The 21,113-nt window shown below is 36.5% G+C and overlaps 2 protein-coding genes across 3 annotated transcripts; one reads left to right on the forward strand and one right to left on the reverse strand.

Annotated features, from left to right (window-relative positions):
- Positions 1-972: 972 nt before the first annotated feature.
- BRIX1 (biogenesis of ribosomes BRX1) lies at positions 973-11,430 on the reverse strand. Its single transcript, XM_081053304.1, has 10 exons — positions 11,247-11,430; positions 8,582-8,693; positions 7,413-7,456; positions 5,479-5,549; positions 5,141-5,190; positions 4,971-5,044; positions 4,770-4,820; positions 4,508-4,609; positions 3,420-3,548; positions 973-3,169 (listed from the first exon to the last, which is right to left on the reverse strand). Exons 1-10 carry the CDS (start codon positions 11,403-11,405, stop codon positions 2,900-2,902), a joined length of 1,062 nt encoding a protein of 353 aa, XP_080909430.1. The 5' UTR covers positions 11,406-11,430; the 3' UTR covers positions 973-2,899.
- An 83-nt stretch (positions 11,431-11,513) lies between these two features.
- RAD1 (RAD1 checkpoint DNA exonuclease) lies at positions 11,514-18,354 on the forward strand (the record flags this gene model as incomplete). Of its 2 annotated transcripts, none has more annotated exons than XM_081053305.1 (6): positions 11,514-11,660; positions 12,076-12,339; positions 13,260-13,368; positions 14,851-15,109; positions 16,778-16,876; positions 17,210-18,354. In XM_081053305.1, the coding sequence occupies 6 exons, from the start codon at positions 11,514-11,516 to the stop codon at positions 17,388-17,390; spliced, it is 1,059 nt and encodes a 352-aa protein (XP_080909431.1). In that variant the 3' UTR covers positions 17,391-18,354. The 2 variants fall into 2 exon arrangements, with proteins under 2 accessions (XP_080909431.1, XP_080909432.1); XM_081053306.1 differs by having other exon boundaries at positions 14,884-15,109.
- Positions 18,355-21,113: the final 2,759 nt, after the last annotated feature.

Consider the following 21,113-nt stretch of genomic DNA (forward strand, 5'->3'; position numbering starts at 1 on the left):
AGTCAACGGCAGGATTCGGTTAGCACGATCACAAAACGTCAGTTTTTAAACTCTTCAATTCCCTTCAGCAGCCACTTAATGAGATCTCTGATATTACTCACTTTGATCAATATGCATGAGAAATAACAAACAGTTTAAGTAAGATGACTTAAAGAATTAAAGAGGGAAGCATCAACATTTTAAAACAACATTAAGTTTTTTACTATGGATATAATTGTGTGGACTCATGCACTCATCTCTCTCATCCTAACTCTGTGGACGCTAATCCTCCATTTCCAAGGCTGGTTTATGCGAAGAGTACAGGTATGGCAATCGTATTTAATTAGTGGGGTTTGGTCGATGCAACATACACTGTATGACAGGGTGGCAGACGTCTACAACTGTTCCGCACAATCCGATAGTGTCAGTAGTACCCCGTCATTAAAATGCACCCACACCAACGTATTTCCCTGTAATGAGGACTGTTCACACACACCAGTTATGAGCTGTACGTTATGTCAACCACGCAAGGTTAGAAAGGTTGGCTCTGGCTAACAAGTATCTAGTGCTCAGGGTTAGAGGACCCAGTGGAGGAGTCCCTTTCTCCCTAATATCCTGCCCCCTGCACAATCAAAACAAACCAACTCTAAATGGCAAGTTTCTCCACTCTCCTGGCCAACCAACTCACTACTCAGAATTCATACACTTACCTGTTTCCCAAAGGAAGTTACTATATGGACTTAGTTGGAAAATTGGTAATGGATAGGGATCGAGAAATATGAATGCAGGGTAAAAATGGGAATATTCCCCATCTGAGAATAGATTTGTGGGGATGGGACAAAAAGTGACCAAAAAAAAGGACTTTTGTCTTCCTTCCACCATAACTGGTTTTGCTTGCAACTTCTAAGAACCATTTGTCCCTTTTTCTTCCTGAGGGAAGATATTTTTGCTGTTAATATTGCACAGAAAATTTTACTATTACACTGGATGTAAATCTCAGTCTAAAGGAACATCTTTATTAAACAGATTGGCTTCTAAATGAACGTGGGCTTGGGAGATGAGGAATTCTCATTCAAATGAGGTATTCATGACTGAAGGGCAAGTAATTTGGGACAGGAAAATATATGAAGAAACTGATAATCCAACACATAAATCAAAAAGTATTATGTAAAAAGTACTGTTTTCACGCAAACTCACAACTTGCTGACCCAGGCTGTGTTTATAACCTATAATTAACTTCTTGAGATGTGGGTGTTTAAAAACAAATCCTGAATACAGCTGTCTTATTTTCATCCAAGGCTATAGCCAATTGCCTAAAATAAATAACAGCTTTTATTTTTGCACTAAATCAGATTTGGCCTTCATTAGCCACATATAAGTATTTCAAGTGAACCTCTGACCTGAATTACCTGCATAATTTAGAATATTTCAAGTAGCCTCATGTAGACTATTTAAAGTATCTAATTATACTCAGGAAGGCTTTTCTTAGCAGAAAATTAAAAAAAAAAAAGAAAGAAAGAAAGAAAGAAAGAAAATATAATGAAAAATTGATCCTGCGTGAAGATTTAAAATAAAGAAAATTAAAATGCAAGTGAACTAGAAAGATGTCTAGAATAACCTTACTCTATAAAAGAGTTCTTACAAATTAGTAAAAAAAAAAAAACTACCACCCCAAAACAAGATTAGTCACAAAAGAAAAACTAATACCTAACCAAAAAATGTATTAATTTTTTTACCTATCAAATTGACAAAGATTGTTTCATCACTGGCAATGGTAAAAGAGAATAAACACTCTGAACTCTGGTGAGGTACAATATTTAGAAGAGCAATCAAAATGTCTTCATGTTCACAACCTCTGACCTGAGTTCCACTTACATGAAACTACAAGTGTTGTACAAAATAATTTATGTACAGATACGTTTGCTGCAAGCACCTATAGGAAAAAAAACCTGAAATATTGAATTTCCAACAAGGGACTGATTATGTAGCTATAATATAGAATACTGTGCAATTACTAACCATATTGTAGGGACACGGGAAAATGATTCATGTGAAATAAGTGGATGATAGAACACCACAGGCATGACCTAATTTTATTATATATAGATATATCTATAGTATATGTATCTGTCCATCTCCTCAGCCACCACTTAACCTGTCCATGACCACTGGTAACCAGAACCCGGTCTTTCCTTGTTATTAATCCAACTCCAAAATGGTAAACCCAGTGCTCTCTTTGCTTCAAATTTTCTCATAAGGAGAGAAATTCAAAATGTTCTGGTACCTTCTAACAACTGTCCCATTTTTCTTCCTTTTATTATCAATTTAATAAGTAATTAATACCCACTGTTTATAAAATAAATGTATAATTTACAAAAGGCTTTCAACACATGTATTAACTCATTTGATTTTCAAAACCTAAGAATTTTTATTGTACTTTTATGAGGTGAGAAAACAAGAACAGAAGCTGACTTTTCCAAGGTCTCATTAATTGGTGACTCAGGAACTCGAACCTCAGTAAAACACTCCTTTCTACTGGTCTATCCCCACTTTACCCAAAACTATACCTTCAAAGTACCTAATGCTTTGTTTTACAAGTAATAGTGACCCAACAAATCTCTTTGAATTTCAGCCTTGCTAAACCAAAAGTTTTAATCCACGAGAGCAGGCTTAAACCTTAAGTGTTCTAAATTTTTAGTAATGCCAAATAAGCTTTGAAAAGAAAAACAGAAATTAACTAATGACTTCTGGTGTTATTTTATTTAGAAAAATACATATAGCACTGAAACCACAAGATTGTAATTTTTCTTTCGTTTAAATGCTACACTACTTAGATGTAAGGTAATCCTGGATAATAAGAGTATTTACACAATGAATACAAAATAAATATAACTGAAAAACAAATTAGTTATCCATTGATTCATTTTGCATTCCCCCTGTTCACCTTCTGTTTCATTTTTCTTTGCCTTTTGTAAACCCTTTTCTTTCTTGCTTTCAAATCGACTTTTGGCTCTGGTTTGACCCACTGTATTTCTATCGGTTTTTCCTCAGCTGGTATGACAAAAACATCTGCAGTGGGATCATGTGGAAGAATAGTCTTTGGTTCTTTCTTTCTCAGTTTCTGCACCTCTTTAACTTGCTGTTTCTCTTTGTACTTTGCAGCTGTGATGGATCTTATGATACGCCGATGCTAGAAACAAAAAAGTATTAGATGCATTTGAAATACAAATAAATGTTTTATATGCGGCAAGGACATTAACTTATCAACCCTATTTCCTTTCACCCCATGTCATTAAAAGAAAAATAGTAATTTGCAAGACTCTGTGCATCAAAAATCAAAATCAGTTTCACAGTTAACAGAATAGTGATTATTTGACAGAATTATTTTGGCCAAAGAGTTCTGGGACATCGAGGACCACTCAACAGCAAAAACAGCTTACCATGTTTGGTGACTGGTAGTGAGGATTTTCATACAAAGTTGGTCCTCCAAAACTTCCTTGGAAAATTTTTATGAGATTTAAGACAAAACGAGGTCCTATTTCTACAAGAGCAGCATCTTCTTCTATGATCTTTAATAAAAAGGAAACAGCTATTTTGGTTTGGATTTACTATTCCTATAAGGTACACTGGCTATAACCTCATTACAAATGTGCCCGAATAAACTGAAAGTGAGGGTGGAGATGAAACTTGGCAAGTGCCAAATCAGTCTTTTCAGAAATGTGTTACAATTCAAGTAGTTGACATGGGAAAATAAACGTCGTTTCAGTGTGTTCTTTTAAAATTGAATAATTTGAACTTGGTTCGTATCTTGCCTCTCATAATGCATGGATTCTTGAAAAACTGATTAAAATGAATTTTTAAAACTGCAACTACTCTAACAAAATGTGTTGAAACACGCTACAGGAACCCTTTAAAAAGTTAAATCAACCCCTAAGTTGTTTTTATAAATCCAATTCAAATTAAATTAAAAGGTATATAAAAGTATAGTACATGGTCAAATTTATTTCTGAATGGCTACTGATGGAGGCAACTTCTGAATTACAAATATTAACATTGTTTATTGGTTCAGGTATGTCTGCCCTCAGTTTGCAAGGTATCCAATATAACAACACATGAAGAAAAGAGCCCAGTTAACTTCATAGGCAGTCTAAATTTTTATTTTGCTGTTCTCTTCCCCCTCTCCACCTTTCTGCAGACTTATCCTGCCAAACTCCTGCTTCTAGACTGGCAGAATCACTTCTTCTCCTGAGTCACTGTATGACTCATCTAATAGTTCTTAATAAATGCCTTCTACAGAGGTTATGTTTTTGTAAGTCTTTATCACGCCCACCTACCCTCCCCAGGTAAGATTCTAACCTCTTGAAAGAAACTTACATCCTTCATAGCACCTAGAACAAATCTAGAACTCAATTACCTCATGTATATTCAAACTATTTCCTTTTTACAAAATTAAATATATAGTAAATATACAGTAGTGATGTTTGTCTTATTTATTTCGAAGTATAATTAAAAATTAATTAAAACTAACCTGAAAGTTCCGAAACCATATCCTATTATCCAAAATGGTGAAAGTAAACACGTGGTCCACAAATGGCTGGCTTTTGGGATGATACCGTGGTGTACTAAAGATCTAGTAAGAAGAAAAAAAAAAAAGAAAGAAAAGTCTATTAGCTCCTTAAACGATGTATCATGTATATATTAGTTTTAGGTAGCTGAGTTTAAAAAGTCCAAAGGAAGAGACACTCATTTGTAATGTATTACTAAAAATGCTTTCTAGAAAAGATATTTACCTGAATTAAGAGTTCTTTTAACAAAGCATAATGTGGTAATTCATCAAATGCCTACAAAGATAAGTGAACATATTATTTGACAACAGCACAGTGCTTTGTTTAAAACTGATTTTTATGTTAACTAAACTATACAACTATACCCACTAAAAACAACCATGCAGAGTAAAAAATAAGACTTCACACACTAAATGAAAAACTTACAGGGTCAAAAGACAAAAGGGGCCGAGAACCTTTCAAACAGTTTCCAGTCATCTTCAGTTCAGCTAAGGTATGAACTAGAAAAATTGAAACAAAAAAGTCATAACTTTGGCACAATTATCCCAAGAATTTTCAATTTTCTCATAAAAAAATGTTAAATTGAGTCAACTTACTATTTTGAACTAGGAATTTAGCAGATGGTCCATGAGGTGAATTTGAAAGCCTAAAAAATATGAAGGAAGCTTTTTCTACTAATTAGAATTCAGAATGTGTTAAATGCTTATTATCAATTCATAGTTAAAAGACACAATGCTCAAAATACTCATATATTAAATTTTCTTTAAGGTTTTAACTTTTGTGAAATCAAGTGAGTTTACTTCATCCCCTGGCCCTGTCTTTTCACCAAAAAAAAAAAAGAGACTGAAAGGAGTCTATAATACTTGAAGTACAAAGAATAAATCCATTTAAAAGAACAAGTTCCACCCAAATCTTACTTAATACATTCTCTTACCACATATAGAGATCTTGTTTCTTCTTAGCTTCAAAATAGATACATTTATTGCAGTTTTTCATTTCACAAACCTAAATAGAGCAAAGTATAGAAAAATGAAGTAGATAATAAAATGAGAACTAAAGTAATTTAATGCAATTAAGACCTACATTCTTCCAAAAATATTTAAGCAAACTAATGGTCTACAAAGGTATAAATCCAGGTAAATTTATTCACAGAAAGAAATCTTTTAAGTTCCTCATACGTATTCTACCCAAGGTAAACTTGATACTCTGCTCACTTTTTGGTGGAAACATCTACTCTTTCTCACCCAGTATCTAAACGTAACTGGCCTCATTTCTGGTTACTGGGAACCTCCTCTTCTGACCAGTCCTCTGTATAAACTACAAAGACTAAAAACAGATACCCTAGGGATAAAGCAAAACATAATTAGCCTCACTAATCTTAGGAAAATACAGTCCTTATAGAACCAAACACATCCTTTATAATGGTTATTCTGATTTTTAACTAGTTTTTTATTTTAAGATCAACAAATTTAACTTTTTTCTTCCTCAATTATACTATCATTTCTGTGATTTGTTTCCATAAAATCATTAAGGGATTGGTGAAAAGTAGAACTATGCAAAACCTATTTCAAGTTAAATTAAACTTCAACATCTTGAAAGTTTACAAAATCACACTTGAGAAATATACAAAAGCAATACAGGAGTGAAGTACCACACTACTGTAGTATTCACAAACTATCTGATATGGTATTCATAAACTAGAAACTCTTTAAACCTAACAAAAATTCTTAGGCCAAGTTCATGGACTGTGTAGATGCCTGACCACTGTGCTATACACCTGAAGCTGAATAAGACTGAATGTCAACTATAATTTAATATATATATATATATATATATATATATATATATATATATATATATATATATATAGAGTCACAGGATGTGGAGTACAGCATAGGGAATAGTTATATACGATGTCAGAAGGATAATAGCTTGGGGGAGGCGGGGTGAAATGTCTATTACATTGTTTTGTACATCTGAAGAATAAAAAAAATTCTTATGTCAAATGCTTTTGTTTCTTACTGGTCTTGGAATAAACACAGCAACATTCCATCGGCAGTTTTCTAGTCCAGCCTCAGTTGCTGGAAACCCATACCATTTTACTTCTCCTGTCTTCACTTGACTTGTTTATGGCCTCTCTCTGCCATTAGAATGTAAGCTCCACAATGACAGGAGTGTTATTTTGTAAAACATGTTTCCATGGCACACAGAGCAATACCACGATACAGCAGAGGTTCAAAATTTATGCTAAATGAATAAAAGTCTTTCTGGCCAAAGAAAACTATATTTAAAAAATTCTAAGTCTTTAAACATCTGCTGTAAAATGTGAGGTGAGTATCCTCAACAACACTTTGAAAATTTAACCTATTACTAGTTGGTAACACCATAAGAGCAAATACCACATGCATCACTTTTAATACTGACAAAACGCTTTTTACAATGTGGGGTTTTAAAAATATTTAATGCGTTTTTAATTATATTTCATACATGTTGATTGGTAGTTTTTGTATGAATACCTACTAAGCAATTTGCACTATCTTAGACATGAGAGAGAAAAAAAAAGAAAGAATCCTTGTTCTCAGAAAATATTCATTTATTATTTTTTTTGTTTGGACAAAAAAAATATAAGAATCATCAAGAAACAATATATACTGAATATAAGATAAAATATAAGACATAGACAGTGAGTACTATAAAATTTAGAAGATAGATTATTGAAGATTTAATGAAATCTAAGTATATTTTACAAAACAATTTAAAAGTCACTGAATAATTGACTTTTTAAAATTAGTATTAGTGTTCCAAAACATTTTGTTCCTAAATACAGTGTTCCTAGAACATTTTACTTTAATTAGTTTCTAAAATTACCTCGTTAATCACAAATAACTTATCCTTACGATCCATTTTAGTGTCTACAAAAAGAAAAAAAGAAAAAGCAAGTAAACAAAATATTTCAAAACTTCTTTAATCAAATCACACATTCTTTCTAGAAAGTACTTTTAAAAGTTTTTATAATCTTCAGTTTAAATGAAATTTTATTAATATTCAAAACGATCATATCTGAAAACACATGACCTCTTTAAAACTTTTAAATATAAAAATGAGATTAAAAATACTCCTCAAGAATTATAAAAGATGTAAGCAGTGGTTCTCAGACTTTCTGTATTCTATGAATCTCTCTCAAAAAGGAAAAATTCTCACAACTGAAGACTGTTCTAGGACTCCCATTTAAGGAACACTCACTTTAAGAAACTAAAATGTGAAGTGATGAAAACATCTTTCCATTTGAATCACAGTTGCCAAAAAAAACTAATTAAAAAAAAATGGTTTGGGATTACCATAGGAAAAAGGAAACCAATACAAATTAAAATTTCTCTTATTAGTTTCAAAGATCTGAAGATATAACAGCACATCCCAGTTTGAGAAACATTGATCTGACCAACTAAGTTATTACCCAGAATTAAAACCAAAGGCATCTCCCAACACAGAAACAAAGACAGCTTCATGATGACACTGCCCCAGTTCTAAACTTAAAACTAGATGTTCTTCATTTGCTTGTAAGATACCCTGTTGCTAAAAAGATTAGCTTGGCATTTAGAAGCAGATTGAGCTCCAACTTAAAGGTGTCTGAAATCCTACTCCAGATCCATTATTTTTTAAATAAGAAGCTTTTTTTTTGTTTGTTTTCTTTTTTGTTTTTTAATGCAGAAAGCAATACATGGCAGTCCTGAATCATTTCAAAGGACAAACCATGACCTCTGAGAGCATTACAGTGAAGGCATTTCTGGACCTGCAAGAAATGTTTCAATAATTAGGATGTATCTGTTTAAGAAAGTGAAGAGAATGTTTAATAAATTCTGCAAAAACTTTCTGACAAAATGTGAACTGGAAACATCTTGGAACTGAAAAGATATACTTATGAGGAGTAGTGGTTCTTTATCTCCCAAGATTGAAAAACTGAAGTGTGATGTGAAATGTGAATACATAAATAGGCAAGTTTATAAACATAAATTTTAAAGTATATGACATAAAGGCACCTGCTTTAGAATGAGGCATCAACATTCTTAAGTCTTGCATTAAATGTCTTGTTCTGAAATTTATTCCTCTGGAAGAAAAGATGAGAATCCGTTCCTTATTTTTCCACTTGCCCTAAAGAAAAAGAAATTGTTAAGATTTTGAGTCTCACACTGAACCTACCTTGATTGGCTGTTTGTTTAAAGATAAAGCTTCCAAGTAGCAAGCCAAACAATCCCGACCTAACCCTTTAATTCAGTCACTCAACAGCATTCACTAATCTCAGTTGCCATCCAGAAATGCTCTCCTTTGCTCCCTTACCTTTTTTTGTTTCTTTTTTCTTCAATCTCTCCAATTCCTCATCCTAACTCTAAAGATTCTTAGCCTCTTTTACTTCTGTTCTGTCCAGGACACAGTTCTCATAATCACTCTCACAGTTTCAATTGCCAACTCTATACAAAAAGTTAAAGAACTGTCTCCCAACCCTACTAATCTCAAATTCAATCCTAGAATACTTAAACCTTAAATCTGGTATATCTCCTTATTATTTATTTTTCTGATGATGTCACCACCATTTCAGTCCCCCAGGCTTTGAATCTTCCACCTGCCCATATTCTCTCATATCATAAGCACTACTACTAAATGCTGTCAATTTCTCTTTGCAACAACTTTTAATCCTTTCCCATTCCCTCTGGCCTCCTTCAGATCGTTAGGATCTTATATCAACTACAAATCTTTTAGATGGCTAGCTAGGCTTCCAGGGAGGAGTTCCTGCAATAGATATGGCAGACTAGCACCAGCTTCATCTTAAAGCACTGCTCCAATCACATTCTTACCTCCCAGCATTTTCTAAACAAAATCCAAAATGACATAGTTTTTAACATTCGATTCTAAAATACATTTGTATTTTCAACTCAGATTGTCCCAAATCAACCCTACACTTTAGCCAATCAGGCTTTATTTCTTTAAGTTTTCAGCATTTCCCACAGTTCAACACCTTTGATTGTTATTTTTCTCTCCTTGTGTTGTTCCTTCTCATTTCTGAGTATCAAAATTCTGTCCTTTGAGATCCAGCTCAAAGGCTAACTCCTTCATGATCCCATACCAGATTATCCTAGGGTACAAGCAATTACATTCCGCACATTAATAGGATTTTTCTTATTATGACTCAGATCAACGATGCCTAAGGGATGAGACCACTAATTTACTGAAAATCTACTGGAAGTCCCAATTATTCGTCACCAAAAGTAAATCACATATCCTTCCTCCTAATAATATGCAGATGAGCAAAGAGCTGTTAATGGCAAGGCTAGAAATTAAACTCATCTTTCATGCCTCAGAGTTAACTCCTTTCCTAGTGCTTGCCACCACACCAGTCATTTATTCATCATTTACTATGTGCTAGAGTACTATGCCAAGCTGGTGGGGGTTGGGGGCGCACAGAAATTAACAAATCAAAGACAATCCCTGACTCCACAGTATTCAACCTAGTTCAGGGGGCTCTCAGTTGAATGAGTTAGTCCAACATCTCGTGTTCACCTTCTTTTGAGTAAAAACCATCGACTTATGTGAATGCTTTGTTTCCTTCTAAACTCCAACATTTCAGGAAGAAGAGATCACATTCCAGTTTTGCAATCCCAAAGCAGGGGAAACCTAATTTCGTACAGTGCCTATCATGTTAAAAGTTTGTTGAGTTTTGGGGACACAAAGAAAAAACCGAGAGTTGTTAGATGGGCGGGGGCAAGGGGGGGGTGGGGATAAGGGGAAAGGTGAAGGGATTTGGAAGCAGCTGGTAACCACAAGATGGCCTCAGGGTTTTTTGAAAATTAACTTGGGGAACGTATTCAATAGTGTTGTAAAGATTTTGTTGGGTATCCGATGGACATGCGTCCTATTTGGGAGACCACCTCAGGGATACTGTGGATGCCTGATCATGGCATTGTACACCAGAAGCTAAACATTAATGAATGCCAACTATAATTTTATATATATAATGTGATGGTTCAGTGTGAGGTCGGAGGGATAGTGGATGGGGGGAGGGGGGTTCACAGTGTGAGGGATATAAATGATGAACGTCTAAGTATTACCTTGTCTTGTACACCTGAAACTAATAAATTTTTAACAATTTTTTTAAAAAAGTTTGTTGAATACAAGTAGAGCTTGTAGTATCTACTCTAGCTTTCGTTACCCCTCGACAGCTAAAGATCTAGTAAGTCAAAGGCAGAGTCCCAAGGACAGCAGCTTTCAAAGGACCACATTACAAGCTTCAGGACCCCTGACTGACAGCCGTTGACTATGGCAGAACAGGAGAATACGAATCGCTGTAAGGATACACTAAACACCTAGAAATTACTTTCAGGGAAAGTTCTGCCCCCCAAAGGACAAAAAGTGGAACAACTAGAAGACAGAACATTGGAACTGAGTACTCCGTTCGTCGATGACCAGTGAGCCAGGTAAAAGCTCTGAAGCCCGCCCGGGTGCTTAGTCGGACGCCCCCAAGAGGGCGACCACGTGCACGAGAATTAGATGTAAACGCGGTGGCTGGTCCCGCCAGGAGAGCTGAGACCCAGCTCCCGTAACACCTCGGCAACTCCCAAATCCTCAGACCTGTATTTAGGTAGGTAAACTCAGGCCAAGTGCGTGGAGCAGCGGCCGCAGGTGTAACCCGGGGGTGGTAGCTCCCCTTACCTGGCAAACGGGGCCTGGGATACGGTTTCTCTCTTCATTCTCCGCCTCCTCTGCCATATCACGCTGCTTAGGTGGCGGCCTGGCATCTCTTTCGCTTTTCTTTGGTCTCTTCGCTTGAACTGCCAAGCCTCCACGCCGCTTCCTCTTGGTCGCCGCCATCTTGCCTCGCCGCCTTCGCTCTGGGCCTCCCTTCCGGCTCGGCCGCTCGCTCCCCTTTCCGGCCTCTGTGGTGCCGCACGCTCGGCTCTCTAGGCCTCCTGTAGCTCTATGGTGACGGTGGCCGACGTGGCCGGCCGGTCTGCAAAGAGTGGCGGGACTTGCTCCGCTTTCTCCGCACTTGTTCCCGAGCTGCACTTCGCTTCCTCGGGGACCTGGCTGCGAAGGGTTCACAGGAGTCCAGACCTCACCGCAAAGGTAGGCTTTCTGCGCCTTGCGACCCTGGGACCCGTGAACAGATGCTGCCCCCGCGGCGGGCTGGTAAACCCGGCTGCCTGAGACTCAAGGTGCATCTTTTGAGGAATCGGGGCCCGCCTCCCCGTGGCGTGTTGTTAGAGAAGAAAGGTTGGGGGCGCCAAAACTGGGGAAACCGGCCACAAGCAGAACTACCGTGTCTGTCTGTTTTCATTCCTCGCAACTTTTCGTGCGTTACTGCCCCCGTACAAAACAGGAAACCATAGCTGAGAGAGAGAAACAACTTCCCCCAGAAGGACGGAGACAGTGAAGCAGCGGTCCCCGGTCGGCCAAGTTCAGCGCCCGGGCCTCGGCGCGGGCTGAGGTCGCGGGCTTCTTCGCCAGCCGTGACGGGGAGTTTTATTGTGGAGTCTCCCAGGTGTGTCGGATCCGCGGGAGCGGGTGTTGGCAGCAGGAGCATCCCTCGGGGCCAGATGTGCAGGCGACGATGCCCCTCCTACACCAGCAGGTCCGGGACGAGAATGATTACAGCCTGACGGCCAGCCTGGACAACGTTAGGAATCTCTCCACTCTCTTAAAGGCTATTCATTTCCGAGAGCAGGCCACGTGTTTTGCTACCAAAAATGGAATCAAGGTGACAGTGGAGAATGCAAAGTGTGTGCAAGCAAATGCTTTTATTCAGGTATGGGAGAAGGTATCTCTAAGTCTGTGACCTACGCTATTCCTTACCCAGCTTAGTGAATTCCCAAGGTCTTAATAGACATTTAAGTTAGAGAACAATATCGTTATTTGAATTTTTTTTTTCATTCCTGGTAGGTAACAAATTCTTTCCCCGTCTTTTTTTTTTTACAGAGATAATGGTTAAAAAATAATGGCTAAAATTTAAACTATCGGCCAGGGATTCTTCTGAGTGTTTTTTTTTTTTATATGTTTAACTCATTTAACCCTCACAATATGAGGTAGGCTCTGTTATTATTCCCATTTTACGTATGTGGAAACTGAAGCACAATTTAAGCGATTTGCCGAAAGTCCAACAGCTTGCAGGTGGATGAGATAGGAATGAGAACCCAGGACATTTTTCTAGAGTATATACTCCTTGTCACTACCTCCCTCTTACTATTTCTTTTTCCTTTTATCGGTTATAATATAATCTGTTTATTCTTACAAAGTATTTGTATGATTCAGATTTCAGATTTGATTCAACGTTTTTTTCTGAACACCTAAGAGCTCAGTATGACCTTGGATAAATAAGACGTTCCTGTCCTCAAAAGAAATTGAAAACTAGTATCACTCATGCATTATTCAATTGTTTGGCTATTTTCCAAAGACAGGCGAGAGTCACATGGGGGATAGTTCAGATCCAATAAGTTATGTGAAGGACCCTTCATAAAGTTTTGCATGGGACCTAAATCACTGTTACACCTTTAATTATTGAGTAGTGTTGATAGCTGAAAAAGCTTAAGATGTTTTTATTGGTAATCAGAAATGATTTTAATGAGATTAACACAATATTGTTTTTTAAAAACATGTAAAGTGAAATCTAGAACCTTATGTGTGAGTTTTCATTCTTTAATATGTTTTTTTTGTTCACTTTTTTTATAGGCTGGAATATTTCAAGAGTTTAAAGTTCAGGAAGAGCCTGTTACTTTTCGAATTAATTTAACTGTCCTTTTAGACTGCTTATCTATTTTTGGATCAAGTCCTATGCCAGGTGAACCGTTTTAATAACATTATAACAACATAAAAGCATAGAGAATGGTCAAAAATACAGGAAAAGTTATTAGAATATAATATAAACGTTTCTTTAGAAAATAAACTGCCAATTCACTTTTCATTGGTCACAATCATGGATTGTGACTTTAATATAAAATATTAATAGAAAGTGTTCTTATGGGTCCTTTCATATTTGCAAAAGTACTTACATTCATCTTTTTAAATTTACAAAGCTTTTAGATTTTAAATTTCAACTGACCCAAAGAAGACTTTGTTTTAAATATCTTTAACAAGATATTTAACAACAAATATGTTTAACAACATACTTGTTGTTAAATATCTTTAACAACATATTTCTTTTAACAAGAAATATGTAGTAATTGCTTCTTTTCTCTAACTTGTCCAGAATTACAGTTTAGTGGCAGAGAAAAATAGAAACCAATTCTCCTGATTCCCAGTTTCCCGCATTCAGAATTTGGTTACTGTTTTTTTCCGTTCAGCCCTGTTTATAAATTATGTCTATTTTCCTAGATGCTTTTCTTTACAATATTTGTATATTTTATTTGTTCAGGGAGTTTTTAGGAATAGTGAATTCAGTTGCTATGGATTAATGGCATATAATGTCATTTAATGGCATTATCCATATAATGGATATAAAACTACAAGAAATTCCCAGAAGAATGATTTTATTTCATAGCAGTGGACTCTGAGATTGGCTAAGGAAAATTCAGTTATTGTTCCCTAGGAAATGTATTTTAATTTTGTACTGACAATTCCATTATTAATTATACCTCTTCTAATGCACCTGGTTTTTCATAAAAGCACCTGCCTTCCCCCATCCCTCACTATGGCTGTCCATCCTACAGTAAGGGAGAAGAGCCAGAATGTCCTGTCATACGTATTCCTCTCCCTCTCAAGTGGTTTGCAGTATTAAAACCCTAACCACCATTAACCACCCTCAAATTGCTCCCAATTTGATCTTAAAACTTGGGGAAATGTAAAGGATGTCTCCCAATAGGAAAGGCAGAAAGGATCCTTATAGTGAATACACTGACATTATAGTACAGACAGTACCAAAGCAATCCACTGTTGCACAAATTGAACCTTCAAGAAATGGCATAGCCTATTCTGCAACAACCCTTGATTACAGTATTGGACCGAATAGATGCTCCAACCTGAAATGTGTGGGCGCGCATGCACACACACACAATCAGTAAGGCATTTCTGAGGTGTTTTGGCAAGCTGGGAAATTTCAGAACATTACATTTTGTTCTGCTTCCCAATTTTCTGGCAGTTATTTTTGGAATTGTCTACACACAACTGTCATCAGAGAGGATGTGATCCTTTCTTAGAGAGACATACATATATGCTAGAAATTGGGCAGAATAAAGTACCTTAGAGGAGTTTTATGTATCATTTGAGAAAAGCTGAACCTAGAGCTATAAAGCTAAGCCCAAAGTGTGATTTGTTTCCATTGCAGGGATTTTAACTGCACTTCGAATGTGTTATCAAGGTTATGGTTACCCTCTGGAGCTGTTTCTTGAAGAAGGAGGAGTGGTGACAGTCTGTAAAATCAATACGCAGGAGCCTGAGGAAACTCTGGATTTTGATTTCTGCAGCACCAATGTTATTAATAAAATCATTCTGCAGTCTGAGGGGCTCCGTGAAGCATTTTCTGAATTGGATATGACAAGTGAGGTCCTACAGATCACCATGTCTCCTGACAAGCCTTACTTCAGGTACTTGAAAGCAGTATAATGATAGCTAATGTGGTTGATACTATCTGCCTACTTACGCATTTGCTTAGGATGCAGAACTTTTATTATCCAGGTTCCTAGAATTTTCAGAACTTTGGAGAGTGTTTACTCTTACCTCCCACTTTTATTGATCAGGACACTCAGGACCCAGGAAGATTAACTCACTATTTAAAGCTTCCTAGTCAGGTAGTGTTGATTTTTCTTTCCTTTCAAACGGAAGTAGATGTTTTCTATACATGGTTTATTCACTGAGTATCTATCGATCACCTACTGTTGCATATTTACCTTAGTAAGCATTACAGGAAGGAACAGCTTAAAAATCAAGGTAAAGAGGAAATATGTGAAACAGCACAGAAGGAACAAAACTGCATGACATTAAGTACCAGGATAATATCCAGAGATACTTAGGGAACCAACACATAAATACTTAGGGAGGACTGGTCAAGGTAAGCTTCCTAATGGAGGGTAATTTTCAGCAAGAATACAATGTCAGAAACTATCAAGCTGCTCCTGAAATTTTGACCCCAAAAATTATGAAATGGCAAGTCTCTTTTTGGGATTAGAATCAATTTAGGGAGAGAATTTAAATATTCTCCTGAAATATTTCAGACTATTAATGAGTAAAGGACTTTTTAATATCTACTTTAGAAGAACTGAAGGCTCTTTTCATGGCAGTAGGCAGATAAAAATTGGACTCAAGTTCTGTTAAAATGTTAACCAAAATGGAAATCAGTGGAACCCTATTTAAGCAGTGATATGAATTAAAATTCCAGGCGCTTCAGCAGTATTTCGGAGGACCCCCACCTAATGAGATCTCTCAGCATGGGTAACGAGATGGTTCTTGGCTATTGTTCATCTCCTGTACGGGAAATGATCTGGTGGTGGGAACTGGGAGTTGAAATTTTTTTATGTTAAATTGGAGGTGCCTATGACACCAGAAAGTAGTTCGATATATAGATCTAGAGCTCAGGAGATCACTCTAGAATGGACTAGTCTCATCCATGGCTGGGCACGGACTAGATGGCTCAGAGAAAGAGGCTGTGTTACAAGAGAGGAAAAAGATAGGTCCTAGGGAAAACCAGCACCGAGGTCTCCTATCACTGCTCATATTGCACTTACCAGTGTGCTAATCCCACAGCAAATGGTGTGTTCTTGGAGATTATAAATTCTCCGCACAAACTGCTGATGTTACCAAGCAAGGGAAACTTCATAGAACAGCCTGAAGAGCTGCCTAAGATACAGGAAAGCCATAATTGCTTGGTATGGCAGAAAAGGTAGGGAGCAGGACCCCAGCCTTGCCGCTGATGTAGTTAAGACTCTTCCATCACTCCTCAACTCGCTCTCCTCTGTTATATATTTCTAATTTAAGGATGAGGAAAGGTCAGTATCAGAGTAAGATTAACGTAATGAAATTGATTTCTTTTAGGGCTGATATTTCTCAAAGCCGTTTATTGGTTGCTAGTTTCCCTGTATCCCCACAGCATCCTGTGGGAGTCTTTATTATGGTGACTGTTATAGTGTATTGTCCACATTTGTTTACATATCTGTTTCACTCTCTAGAATGAGTTTCTTAAGGAAGTGTTTATTTGGTTCCTAATGTGGCTTATTGTTGGACCAATGAATAAATGACTTGCTCATTTTCTACTATAGGTTATCTACTTTTGGGAATGCAGGAAGCTCCCACCTTGACTATCCCAAAGATTCTGATTTGATGGAATCATTTAATTGTACTCAGACCCAGGTCAACAGGTCAGTTCATAATAGAGAAGTTGCCATTGGTGATGGTGAGGTTAAGTATCAAATTTCTATTAAATAATTTTTTTAAAACTTTCACTCTGTTGATGTAGCATTTAAAAAAATATGAACAGTAGGGCTCTGGGTTTACTTGGGGATTTTGAATTTTAATAGTAGATGATTTCTTTTTAATGAAGAGAAAATACATATTAGCAAATTTGGACAAGTATTGGAATTTATTTTTATATTTGCTACTTAGTAGTTCTTGGCTAATTTTTGTCCTTTACTGAGTTATCAGCACTGCTTTAAGTGTGTCCAAATAACAGCTTTTGGTTTACTCTTCTGCAGATACAAGATTTCTTTACTGAAACCCTCTACAAAGGCATTAGTCCTGTCCTGTAAGGTATCTATTCGGACAGATAACCGAGGATTCCTCTCATTACAGTATATGATTAGAAACGAAGATGGACAGATATGTTTTGTGGAATATTACTGCTGCCCTGACGAAGTTCCTGAATCTGAATCTTAAGTATGACAGTACATTGTGACATTTATGTATACATTCATGATAGGTCATGTTCTCATTCTGGGTATAGTACTCTTCATGATTTCTTACTGGATTTTCTCAAGGGAAGAAACATGGAGGAGATAGGGGCAAGATCCCTTTATCCTAATAGTTGCTGTATATTTTGTCAGTAAGTGTTTTCATGGAGTCGTAGATTATCCAGTACTGGACTGTCCTGTGGTTCTGTCTGTTGAACTCATCAGAATCATTACAAACCAAGATAGATAAATTAATTCTGTTTAAGTAGGACATTTCAAGAGTCTAAAAATTCAAAGTTTGATGAAGCCATATCTGAAATGTTCTTTTATTTATTTACTATTAGAAAAAGCAAAGGCATACAGGCATTGCTTATTAGTTGGAATCTAGAGAATATATCTTGAAGCAATGATTCTCAAAGTGCTGTGCCCGGACAGATAGCATCAGCATCACCTGGAAACTTGTCAGAAACTCTGGCAGTGGGCCAGCCATCTGGAATTTAGAAAGCTCTCCTGCCTCCCACCCCCCAGGAAATTCTGATGTATGCTAAAGTTTGAGAATCACTGTTTTAAAGGATACTTTAAAAACAAAAAATAGCATTGAATTGATTAATTGCATTGAACTGATTGCATTTATCTGTGGTTTCTTCACAAATCTGCTGAAGTTTAGGCATCGCCAAACAAGTCTGAATAATTATATGACTTATTTTTTTAAGTATACATTTTGAAGAAATCTCTGAACAAGATAAACAGTCTTTAGAGTTACAGATGTTCTTCAAAACAGTTCCTCAAAACTGTTCAGTGCAGTGAGTACTTGTTAGATACCTTCTACTTCCCTACAAGAGTTTCTCAACCAAACCAAAGTTATTAAGTGATTTTTCATTTCTTGGCTAATTTTCAATGAAATAATTTTGTGACATGTCAGTATTTAATAAAACGTAATACTAAAACTATCTGACTTGTTTTCTTTTCTTTTTTTTTTTTTTTTTTTTTTTTTTTTTTGTTGAGAGCCCACTGGCCCATGTGGGAATCGAACCGGCAGCCTTCGGAGTTAGGAGCATGGAGCTCTAACCGCCTGCACCACCGGGCCGGCCCCCTGACTTGTTTTCTAGTAGAAAAGATACATAACTAAAATGAAGTTTCTGTACCAAGTAACAACAGCTCAGTGTCTCTAGGTGGGCGGCACCACTGGCCTTTTGGGTGGGAAAAAACTGCCATCCCAGTCCAGGATTCATTTAGCCTCCCTGTCCCTTACCCACTAATACCAGTCATTGTGACCACCCACTTCCCCAAATAAATAGTGCCCCCTACTATTGATGGTTGGGAACCATTGATTGATATTCACCAAAATCTGAGGGTGTATTTGGAATGTGCTACCATAAAACAGGCTACATAGTATTAGAGGAAATTGGTTTGGAGAGTAAAGCAGTTCAGAGAAAGGCTCCCCCAGAACAGCTGTGAACACACTTCTCCCAAACACATGAGCAATTCTGTTATCTAGCCCAGGGTGAGTACCCTATAACTAATAAGTATCCCAAGCAATCTCGGATGCCCAGCTGATACAAAAGAAGTTGGAGTTTTTTGTATAGTATATGTTCAAGGAGGAAATGAATGAATCTATTAAATGTTGTCCAAATATTTTTTTGTTTAAACACCAAGAACAGACCAAATCTAAAACGTAAGTATGAAAATATTTAATCAGTCAACATTTCAAGGACTACAATTTTCCTTTAAAATTAAAACAGTACAGTTAGTTTTGGTATTTGTTTACTGGTATGTCCAGTACCTAGAACAGTGCCTAGCATATAATAGCCATTCAATAAATATTTATTAGATGAAAACCTCCATTTTCAGATTATCTTTTAGCATTCTATAATCACTATTTAATTCCAGTTATATAGCTCTGAATTTATTTTGTTCTAATGATTTTTTTAAAAGTCAACCTTTGAAAAATTTAAAGTATACTAGGTGTGATCAAACAATATGGTGAATGTCTAAATAAAAGAAAATTATAGTAAAAGACACATTGCCATTAATCCCCCTCAAAATACACCCTCTTGCTTCAAACACACTTATCCCATCATTCTTGCCACTTTCTGAAGCAGTTCTGGAAGTCCTCTTTCGGGAGTGTCTTTAGTTGTGCTGTCGTAGCTGCCCCAGTGTCCTGAATCGTTTTGACTTTGGGGAAGAGCCAGAAGTCGCACGATGCCAGATCCCGTAAATAAAGTAGATGAGGACACACCATAATGTTTTTATGTGACAGAAATTGCCATATACCAGAAGTGATGTGTGACAAGGAGTGTTGTCAGGAGAAGGCTTTATAGCACACTTTAAAACATGCCTTGTCTCAAATGAGAATGAGAACACAACGACCCAAAATCTATGGGATGCTGCGAAAGCAGTCCTAAGAGGGAAGTTCATAGCACTGCAGGCCTACCTAAAGAAACAAGAAACATCACTAATTGACAGTTTATCTTCACGCTTAAGGGATCTGGAAAAAGAACAGCAAAATAAACCCAAAGGGAGCACAAGGAAGGAGATAATAAGGATCAGAGCAGAAATAAATGAAATAGAAAACAGAAAAACAATACAAAAGATCAATGAATCCAAGAGCTGATTCTTTGAGAAGATAAACAAAATTGACAAACCTTTAGCCAGACTCATTAAAAAAAGGAGAGAGAGGACCCAAATTAATAAAATCAGAAATGAAGAAGAAACAGAAAGCCTGAACAGTCTGATTACCACCAGGGAAATTGAATCAGTAATCAATAATCTCCCAACAAACAAAAGCCCTGGACCAGATGGCTTTACAGGTGAATTTTTCAAAACATTCAAAAAAGAATTATCACCTATTCTCCTCAAGCTCTTCCAAAAAATCCAGAAGGAAGGAAGACTCCCAAACACTTTTTACGAAGCCACTATCACCCTGATCCCAAAAGCAGACAAAGACACCACAAAAAAAGAAAACTACAGGCCGATATCTCTAATGAACATAGATGCAAAAATTCTCAACAAAATATTAGCGAACAGAATTCAGCAATACATCAAAAAGATCATACACCATGATCAAGTGGGATTCATCCCTGGTATGCAGGGGTGGTTCAACATCCGCAAATCAATTAATGTGATACACCACATTAACAAAATGAAAAATAAAAATCACATGATCATATCAATAGATGCAGAAAAAGCATTTGATAAAATACAGCAACCTTTTATGATAAAAACCCTTAAGAAAGTGGGAATAGAGGGATCATATCTTAACATAATAAAGGCCATATATGACAAACCCACAGCTAACATCATACTCAATGGGGAAAAGCTAAAACCATTCCCCCTAAGATCAGGAACAAGACAAGGTTGCCCACTTTCTCCACTTCTATTCAACATAGTGCTGGAAGTTCTAGCCACAGCAATCAGACAAGAGAAAGAAATAAAAGGCATCCAAATTGGTAAGGAGGAAGTAAAATTATCACTATATGCAGATGATATGATACTATATATAGAGAACCCTAAAGACTCCACCAAGAAACTATTAGAACTGATAGATGAATTCAGTACAGTAGCAGGATATAAAATTAATATTCGGAAATCAGTTGCATTTGTATATACCAATGATAAAATAGCAGAAGGAGAAATTAAAAAAACAATTCCATTTACAATTGCTCCAAAGACTATAAAATATCTGGGAATAAATCTAACCAAAGATGTA

This window comes from Rhinolophus hipposideros (assembly GCF_964194185.1).
Source record: "Rhinolophus hipposideros genome assembly, chromosome: 7".
NCBI lineage: Eukaryota > Metazoa > Chordata > Mammalia > Chiroptera > Rhinolophidae > Rhinolophus > Rhinolophus hipposideros.

Excerpts from the sequence above, each read along its gene's own strand:
- BRIX1 (XM_081053304.1), bottom strand. The coding sequence starts at position 11,405 with ATGGCGGCGACCAAGAGGAAGCGGCGTGGAGGCTTGGCAGTTCAAGCG. Across the intron at positions 3,549-4,507 it reads TATGGTTTCGGAACTTTCAG|ATCATAGAAGAAGATGCTGC; the intron begins GTTAGTTTTAAT and ends TTTTTATTAAAG. Across the intron at positions 3,170-3,419 it reads ACTACCAGTCACCAAACATG|CATCGGCGTATCATAAGATC; the intron begins GTAAGCTGTTTT and ends TTTTGTTTCTAG.